The following is a 9,837-nucleotide window of genomic DNA, read 5'->3' as shown; positions in this document are numbered from 1 at the left end:
AAGTTAAGTGAACATTTTGAGGGTACTTTCTTTCCGTCGGTTCTTTGCAACGGAAACATCAACCTTGAAAAAAGGGATTATAGAATTCCATTTTGCAGAAAAGGTCATTAACAGCGACAGAACAGAGAATGATTACCCAAACATCATCCATCCAGGCCCTCCTCCTCATAAACAAACTTCCAAAACTTTCCTAGTTCCCATTTTGCCCACGAGTGCTTTCTTTTTCCCTTTTCTAGAACAAGAAATAGTAGTTGTATAATCACATATTTGGAAAGAAAGAAAACAAAAAAAGTCTCAACGGGGCCGTCGTGACAACAGAAAAAAAGCCCATAAAGTAGGAATAACAGGATTCAACGTTCAAAACTGAGAAAGGTCAAACTCAACGCAAAAAGCCATCATCCATTTTCATTTTTCAATTATTGCAACTTGTAATAAGAGAAATAATCAATGGTCACAGTCACACTTTTCTTCTTCCCATAGCCTCTCTCTCTCTCGCTCGCTACTTCAATGGCGAAAAAACGGCTTCTCTGCTTATCCGTTCTCATCGCGCTTCTCGCCGTCACCGCAGGAGATTCTGGCGACGGCTCCGAACTCGACTACTCCAAACTCTCCGGAATTATAATCCCAGGCTTTGCGTCTACTCAGCTTCGAGCATGGTCTATTCTTGACTGTCCTTACTCTCCGCTCGATTTCAATCCTCTCGATTTGGTTTGGCTCGACACTACCAAAGTATGTTGCAATCTCTCTCTCTCTTTCTCTCTTTCAGTTATTGATGAAACGAAGAAGATGCAGAAGAAAAAAAGTTAGCACGCGTGAATTTTGTTTTTCGTATCGACGATCGGTTTTGTGAAATGTTTTTGTCTACTTATAGTTACAGTTTTATCAATTCTGTTGCAATTTTATGTATATTGATGAAGACGTAGATTCTGAAATCTGAATAATTCGTTTGCAAGAATATCAGCATATTGATAGAATTTGTGCATATTGGCTCTGCCTGGAACATAGTTCCTCCGGCACTGTTATGCTCTCTGTTTGTTTTCTTTGTCTGAAATCAACACTTTCACTTGTTTATGAGTTGCAGAGTTTTGGACTAGTGTATATGAGAATTCATTGATTTTGCAGCTTCTTTCTGCCGTGAATTGCTGGCTTAAGTGCATGTTGCTGGATCCTTACAACCAGACAGACCATCCTGATTGTAAGTCCCGTCCTGATAGTGGTCTTTCTGGAATTACTGAACTAGATCCAGGTTATATAACAGGTGTGTTTTGTATCTCTATTTGATGTGTAAAATGTGTTTATGTTATGTATTTGGTGTATATTTTAGTTTGGTGAGGTGATGTATTTTTTTTAATTTTTATATTTGCAGGACCTCTTTCATCTGTATGGAAAGAATGGATTAAGTGGTGTATTGAATTTGGGATAGAAGCTAATGCAATAATGGCTGTTCCTTATGATTGGAGACTGTCACCCTCCATGCTTGAAGAAAGGGACCTTTACTTTCATAAGCTTAAGTATGTCTACATATTTTCATCTGACTCACTTAGTCTGCTGTCATCATCTGCTATGATTTGGATAAAAAGATTGAACTGTGTTCAAAATTGCACTAGGCATTTCAGTGTCTAACTAAATCATCTATCACAATAGTATATGTGTAACAAATTAACAATGTTTTCATTTGCCTGATTTGTACGTTTTGGTGAGGAGTCAGTTCTTTTCTGCTAACCAAATATTTTTGAGTGCTTAAAAGTTTTCCTTAATTGCGTACATGATTGCAATAAATCTAACTGCATGTTCTGTAAAATTCCATACTAGCATCTACACAAACTTCACAAATATTATATTTGTTTTAGCTGGATTATAATGGAAGTTTAAGAGTGATTGGAATGAAATAGAAAGAGAATTGATGGAATTGAAAATAGTTACTTCGCCATATTCTCCAATGATTAATGAGGGAAGAAAGCAGAAGGTTTGTAATCCTAAAATTTTACTATAACCATGTACAGTTGCTTTGTGTAAATAACAGTATTTCAAGGGAGAATACTAAGCACTGCATTTTAGTTTCTAAGACAATATAAAAATTACATCCAGTTAACCTCTCAATTTCATGGGGAGCAAGTGTTTGAGAGGGAATGGCCACATTCCCTTCCCTTCAATTCATAAATTTTTGAAATCCCAAATAAGGAAGTTGTTTCCATCTCATCCCTTCTTCACCCCTCATCTAAACAAACTATTAGAGTTCAATGAATTTAAACAAAAAATATCTCTAGACCAGCATAGTAAATTAGTCATACAAGCAGTACTTGAGAATTAGAGTCTAGTATTATCCGGGAATAAGATTATTTAATGACTTCAGTTTCTTCTTGACGCATCTTTGTCAACCTCGGTGTTCAGTTACTACAAATAATCCATATTTTTTTACATCAAGGCTAATGGGGTGCAGAGGCATCACAAGAGGAAAGGGAATCTCAACTATGTAGTGCTCCAAAAATATTATTAAAAATAAAGAAAATAAATAAGAAAACAAGAGCATGGAGGGACGAAAGCCAATACCCATGGATAAAACAAAAGGTTACCTAAATGCATAGCTAGGAAGATTTAGTCTATTTCTGAAAAAGTCTACCCTGATGAAGCTTGGATCCCACCAAGAAAAGTGATGATATAATAATCCATATGTACATAGCACTGTGACAAATTTACGCATACACATTTGGAACACTCTTGTCTTGTTAGTGTTTGACATTCCATTCTAGTCTCAAAATTTAGATTTGTCCAACATGTTGAGAAGACAACTTGGACATGCCTCTGGCACCTTGCTGACACTTATTTTGGGTAGACATGAAAAGGGACACGACTAGTAGAAAATTTACTGTTTTATGTTGATGATGATCAACTAGGGGGTTAAAAGGCTTAAATTAATTAGATACCTTTTAGGTTTTTGGTAGTAGATGGATGGACTGAAGGTGAAAGGCATAGTTCAATAGTTCATCGTCTTGTCTTAAAATCTTTTTGTTAACAAGACAAAGTGTTTAAATTGCATTTGATGTCTTTTAGTATTTCTTTTTGTGAGATTCATTATCATAGGAAAAAAATATAATAGTACATGAATAGATTCACCATTTCAAAGCTGAGTTAATTTGTTTTTCTCACAATGTCAGGCAGTTACATGAAATTGGTTTGTTATTTGCATTCAGGATCCTTACACTTGCAAATTATGTTTCTTTGCAGATTGACATTTGAGACTGCTTTCAAACTTCGAGGTGGCCCCTCTTTAGTTTTTGCCCATTCATTGGGTAATAATGTTTTTCGTTATTTCTTGGAGTGGTTGAAGCTAGAAATCGCCCCAAAACATTATATCCAATGGCTAGATCAACATATTCATGCCTATTTTGCTGTTGGTATGATTGACAAATGTGCATTTGTTACAGTTTAAAGGTATTTCATATGATTACATATCAATGTGCTGATTTTCCTTCTCTGATTGGTTATCTCAGCAGCTCCCCTTCTGGGTGCAACTGAAACCATTGAAGCAACGCTTTCTGGATTCACATTTGGCCTTCCTGTATCTGAGGTTACCTTCTAATATTTGTAACTTTTATTTTCTTTTCTTTTGGGTTTGTTTGTCTGTTAACTTATCTAGGTTTATACTGTCCAAAATCATTGTTCTGTTATTCTTTCAAATATTACCTATATGCAATCACAGTTTGGCATTGCAAGCTTCTAAGTTCCAAGTCCTTTATTGTTCAACTCGATTCGAAACTCTTTTAGCACTGAACTGTTGATAGAAATTCTTCAATATGACACAACCTTCTTCTATTGAGCAACATGAATTCATACGGAAAGCAAGTAGAAAATACTTGTTAAACTGCGAGCTGGATATTTGTAGAAAATAGCAGCTTGATTTCATAGTTGTGCATCATGTCTGATTGTCCGAAAATGATTGACCTGGAACCTTGTTATTCTATCATCCTCCAAATCTAGATAGTAGTCAACTCCTAGATAACCATCAAACTTCTATTGCTTAATAGACATATTGATTTGGACACATATTCCATGTTTACTATTGCATATGCGGTTTTATTCCCAACTTAATACATACTTATCATAATTTTTTAAGGTACCAGGGAACAGCTAGATTGATGTTCAACTCCTTTGCTTCATCATTGTGGATGATGCCGTTTTCCAAGTACTGTAGAACAGATAATAAATATTGCAAACATTTTTCCGGAGGAAAGCATGTAGGCACCCCTTCATATCACTGTGATGAGAAGGAGTTTAAGTCAAACTTATCTGGATGGCCAACAAAGATAATCAACATTGAAATCCCCTCAACTCTTGGTCAGATTGATGATACTTTTGCATTTTCTAGTGAGCAATTTTGTTACGGTGCTTATGGTCCTCAACTGCCTTTTGTATCTTCTGCTTTCAGGATTTGATGCATATCCCTCATTTTCAGAAATACCTGAGGCCAACTTGTCCGGAATGGAATGTGGACTACCTACTCAACTATCTTTCTCAGCTCGTGAAATAGCAGATGGCTCCTTTTTCAAGGCAATTGAAGATTATGACCCTGACAGCAAGAGGCTCTTGTACCAGTTAGAGAAGTGAGTGTTATCTCAATATCATTGTTCATTAGAATACACTTTGATAGAACATTTGAACATTGTACATGAAATGCCAAAAATTGAGACTACTAAAAGTTCACATTTGTTTAAGCTAAATGCAAAGCATTGGAATCCAGCTACCATGGAAATTGCATCTGGATTTCTTTTAAAAACAATTTTTTTAGAATCTTAACAGCTTAAAGACTAAACAACAAAAAGAGTCGTTTGATTGAACATATGTTCTTACTACACTTTTGGTCTGAAGAAAAGAAATTAGTAACAGAATCCCCCTTCCTAAAAAATTTAACCTATTTGTTTTAATATGGTTACAACTATAAGCTTTTAAAATGAACAACAAATAAATAGGGTGGTTTTGTTTACCAGGAATTTTTTATTATAAATATAGAAAAAGATGTTTATCTAATATCTTTTGCACTAGCTATCTTGAAATATAGGTTTTGACTTTTGACTAGTATGTTTTGTAAGAGCCAGTTTCTCTGTCTGTTACAAAAATTCTACTTTTAGTTATTTATTTTGTCACATTTTTTACTGCTATGCAACTTAATGTTGCTATCTATAGTTCTATATTCAGCTGGCATGTGTTTGAATGCTTTAATGTTTCAGATCATACCTTGGTGATCCTGTTCTTAATCCACTTACACCTTGGGACCGGCCACCAATAAAAAATGTCTTCTGCATTTATGGCACTAATTCAAAGACAAAGGTACATTACCATTGTTTATAGTGTCAACCACAACTGCAAATACTAAAGAATTCCATTTAAATTATGTTTGGTTACAGTTTTTTTTGTTGTTGAAATCTGAAATCATGAACTTGGAATTTGAAGTGTTGAAAGTTGTATGGTAGCTGTATTATTCATTTGCACCCCATTCTGTAGTTTGTTTTTGTTTACAATAGTCAGTTATATTTTGGTTTACCATGTCAGACATTGCTATTTCAATTTCTTTATTTTTTTCAAAGAAGTTGCAAATATTGGGCTTATATATATAGGTCACTTACATACATAAACAATGTGTTTTATTTTGAAAGAAGTGAAGTATTTGGTAAAGCCACATCACTAGTACTTGTAAATTTTGTGATTTGCTCATTTTGTACTCCCCGTCAGCTTATTTGTAACCCTTTACCTTATTCATGTTTCTCAGTATAGTTAATTGTGTTAAGCAGAGGCCACTTGTAGGAATGTACAATAAAGAAATATTTCATAAAGTGGGAATAATAAAAGGTTATTCTTGCGCAAGTTCAATTATTTTTACATTATATAGAAACTTTCAAAACACTCATGTCTGCTTCTCTCTGTACTAGCCAGCTAGCATCACTTTACATTCTAGAGAGACTTTTTATCTGTGCTATATTCTGGTATTTGCTTCTTTGTGCTCATCATTGAATGCCGAATACTTTCTAGTGGTATAAGGATGACACTGGCTTCGTGGCACCTAAATAACTTGCATTTGTCAGTTAAAAATTATTTGAGCTTCACAAAAAATGCCAACCGTCCAATTATTTCTATATTAACCCTTTTTTCTTCCTGATTTGTCATTACTTTCCTTTATCCTGAGATTCTTTATTTATGCACAGTAATTCTCTGAGGAGTTTGTTATCAGATATAGTGCTGTTGCGAATGATAATTTTTGCTTCATAACTATCAAAATAGGTTGGTTACTACTTTGCCCCTAGCGGCAAGCCGTACCCTGATAACTGGATCATTACAGATGTCGTTTATGAGTATGAAGGATCTCTATTCTCAAGGTAACTGTCATTTAGATGTAGTGGCTGTTTTTAGTTGTAAATAAAATGAAAATTCTATCTATCTGTATATCTCATTTTCTATTTGTACTTCAAGGAGCTTGTCATGTTGTATAAAGTTACACAAATATTTGTTGCTTCTGCACTTTATATTTGGGCCCTGGCACAGAATACCTCCTATTTATTTCTGCATTTTCAAATTCTACTCCATCCTATTTTAAAGTACTCTGTTTTTGGTCTTTTACCTTTCAAGGGAAAGGTGAAGGTGTATGATGGATTCATAGAGAAGCATACAAACTGTATGAGATAATCATTTTATTTATTTTAATAAGCAAAGAAAAATTTACAGGGGAAATATGATTACGAGTATAACAAGTTAACACAAAGCTCTACTCATTTATTTTGATAGTTGAACTTGTGTGCATAATATTTGACAAAGCTAAGCTCCTTATTTGCCGTTGTCTTGCAAAATATTGATTTGTTGTTTGTCACCTCATTAATAAGTCGTGTTTTTCTTCTCAAGATATTGACCACAATCCCCTAGGTCATTGCTGTGCCATTTAATCATAATCAGTTCTTACAAGAACAAAATCTAAACTAGGTTCTCTATCAGCTGTCATCCTTTTTTGTTTGGGTGTAGGGACTAAGGACAATTTGTTGGCTAAAATATCTGGAGTTAATTTTGAAAATTAATTTAAAATTTTATTAAGTATAGTGGGGAAGTGGTTCTACTATTACAGTTTTATTTGTACATTTTCTAGATATAGTATTTAAACATGTTAAAGTGTTTTAGTCTTAACTGTCAGGTCAGGGAATCTGGTTGAAGGGAACCCTGGAGCTATAAGTGGTGATGAGACGGTAAATTTAAATAATTTTCCTTTACTTTTGTTATGAACTTATGATTTTAATGGAAGACACTATTGGTCATCCCGATTGAATTACAATAAAATCAACCCTTTACAGGTACCATACAACTCCCTTTCGTGGTGCAAGAACTGGATGGGACCAAAGGTGAACATCACAAGAGCTCCTCAGGTATTCTTGTCTAAAAATGATGTGCCAACATTTCTATATTTTTTTAATTCTTTTACCTGCAACTAAATAGAAGTATAGGCCTGTATTCACAGCACGTTTGGGATTAAGTTCAATAGATTTACAAACGTGTTATTAAAGGATTAGTTTGTAGGGACATATAGTGTTTTATTGATGTTGTATGTCCTTATCTGTCTAAGAGTCTAAGATAGATGAGAGTGCGAACCCGAGTTCTAAGCTGATAAGAAGTGTTTACTAAAAATTAATGATGTTGGTATGGAAAATAACCTGGAATTTGTTTTATAATTCATTATGTTTGTAAGAGATTAATGTGGTGGTGGTGCTTATTTTCTTCCTTTAAACCCCTCCTCTTTATTTTGTTTATATGTGTGTGGCACTACTCTAGCATTAAGAGGTAAAAAAACCATGTTAGTCCTCCATTATGATATGTCTAAAAGGTCGTTGAAATTGTTATGTATATTCTCAGTCATTTTACTGAGTTGCTAATTTAATAACTTACTTCAGTAAGCATCTCAAAGGGGAAGCCATCAAATTTTAGATGTATTTTGATATAATTAAATCTTTATCTTTTCAGGTTTGATATTTCTTACCATGCCTTATATTTTTTGGCAAAATTACATTCAAGGTCCTTTATTTTATTTAGTTGTAACAGGTCCGCCCTTTATATTTTTTTTTCCCACATTTGTCTTTTTTCTCTTTAAAAATGTTTACAACTTAAACCTGGGCACATCCTCGTTTTTTAGAAAAAAAATGGCAAAAGGGTTTCAGTAAACATATATAAATATAAAGGATCTATGTGGGGAAAAAATATAAAAGGTGGATTTATTACGACTAAATAAGATAAAGGACCTTTGATTGATTTTGCCTATTTTTTTGTCTTAAATTAGTTTTATTTGCATGCATATTATTAATTGTATGACAATCTTTATCATTATATTTATCTTTTTTTTAACTTTTCAGCAAGAGCACGATGGTTCAGATGTACAGATTGATTTGAATGTGGAACATCAACATGGAGAAGATATTGTTCCAAACATGACCAGATCACCTAGGGTTAAGTACATAACATATTATGAAGATTCTGAAAGTCTTCCAGGAAAGAGGACAGCAGTTTGGGAGCTTGATAAAGGTGCGTGCATGACTTGTCCTTAGCTTTCTTGTTCTAACAAATACTTTTATTTATGACTAAAATAGGCCAACTAGTTATTACATAATGGCTAGATAAACAAGGTTAATTGAATGCTTGCACATCTTGTCAACTTTTTAACTAGATCTAGCAGTCAGGAAAATGATATCCATTAACCAAGGAAAAGGTTATTATTTGTCACTAATTATCAGTTTCTTAATAAACTATAAATTTGTATTATTACTTTTTATGAATTAGCAAGAATTATGACATCAGAATCCCTAAGCTTCGTAATATAAAATTTACATACAAGTAAATTGACACTCTATTCTTATAGCAAATCACAGGAACATTGTTAGATCACCAGTGCTAATGAGGGAATTATGGCTTGAAATGTGGCGTGATATCCATCCTGATGCAAAATCACAGTTTGTCACAAAAGGTATTTTATACTACATTTTTAAACAAATTTCAACAATTTAGCTGATAATTGCCAATTATGATGCCATTGTAGCTAAGCGTGGACCTCTAAGAGATGAAGACTGCTATTGGGATTATGGGAAAGCTCGTTGTGCATGGGCAGAGTATTGTGAATATAGGTTATTTTCTTTCTCCTCCATTTAAAGGCCTAAGTTATTTTTCAGGAGGATTATGATTTGGGAATCTGATAGAATTAGTGGGCTTAAGACTAGTGAAAGGTCCAAATCTGCAGTGTGGAGAACTTATGTCCGCAAAGGTAAAAAAGAGAATAAGCAGTCTATTAATGACAGGGCAGAGAAACTCATTAAATTCTAGGGATTTCAGTTACACATAGGGGAATAAATTAAGGAGGGTAGGGGAGTATTGCTCATGAATAATTATAATTATCATTGAATTAGGAGATACTATTTTCTCTAGAGGAGTTTTGCTCTAGGTTGCACATTGTATCAGAATTTTCCCTTCTTCCATAAATCAATAAATTTCCATTTTATCTATCATTTTACGTTCACAGATCTCCCTATTTTTCTGTGATTCTATCAGAATCTTAGAAAACTTATTTGCAATTTCAAAGAAAAATTAACCGAATTTCAGAGATACTGATGATTCCAGGTTCACAAAATGGGCAATAATTGAGTTACCTGAATTAACCACAAGTCCGTAACTCCCAAACTTGTTAAATTTTTTCTTAATTGGAAATTTGTAAGACAAGAGTATGGATGTCAATTAGATCCAAACACAATGTGAACCTCTAAAACATTGAGTAATTACCAATGTTGTCAAGACTGAGATCTTGATTAAGAATGGGAGGGAGAA

At 33.8% G+C, this 9,837-nt stretch overlaps 1 protein-coding gene across 6 annotated transcripts in view; it reads left to right on the top strand.

Moving 5' to 3' along the window:
• The window catches only part of LOC101497495 (phospholipid--sterol O-acyltransferase), a 12,094-nt gene continuing 2,257 nt past the window's right edge, over positions 1–9,837 (top strand). The window contains exons 1-14 of one of the 6 annotated variants that reach the window (XR_012162407.1): positions 1–729; positions 1,123–1,258; positions 1,367–1,511; positions 3,226–3,395; positions 3,492–3,568; positions 4,122–4,365; positions 4,454–4,601; positions 5,226–5,325; positions 6,274–6,368; positions 7,172–7,223; positions 7,329–7,400; positions 8,379–8,547; positions 8,892–8,986; positions 9,059–9,143. Coding sequence is in view for 5 of the 6 variants with exons in the window: in XM_012713927.3 (XP_012569381.1) it covers positions 508–729; positions 1,123–1,258; positions 1,367–1,511; positions 3,226–3,395; positions 3,492–3,568; positions 4,122–4,365; positions 4,454–4,601; positions 5,226–5,325; positions 6,274–6,368; positions 7,172–7,223; positions 7,329–7,400; positions 8,379–8,547; positions 8,882–8,986; positions 9,059–9,143 (1,820 nt within the window). In the remaining variant the exon portion in view is untranslated. Of the gene's footprint in view, positions 730–1,081; positions 1,259–1,366; positions 1,512–3,225; positions 3,396–3,491; positions 3,569–4,121; positions 4,366–4,426; positions 4,602–5,225; positions 5,326–6,273; positions 6,369–7,171; positions 7,224–7,328; positions 7,401–8,378; positions 8,548–8,881; positions 8,987–9,058; positions 9,144–9,837 lie in introns of those variants that run through there. The other 5 variants (XM_012713928.3, XM_012713927.3, XM_073366609.1 and 2 more) reach the window with 5 other exon arrangements.

This window comes from Cicer arietinum, chromosome 3 (genome assembly GCF_000331145.2).
Source record: "Cicer arietinum cultivar CDC Frontier isolate Library 1 chromosome 3, Cicar.CDCFrontier_v2.0, whole genome shotgun sequence".
Taxonomy (NCBI): domain Eukaryota; kingdom Viridiplantae; phylum Streptophyta; class Magnoliopsida; order Fabales; family Fabaceae; genus Cicer; species Cicer arietinum.
This window is presented reverse-complemented; position numbering and strand designations above follow the sequence as displayed.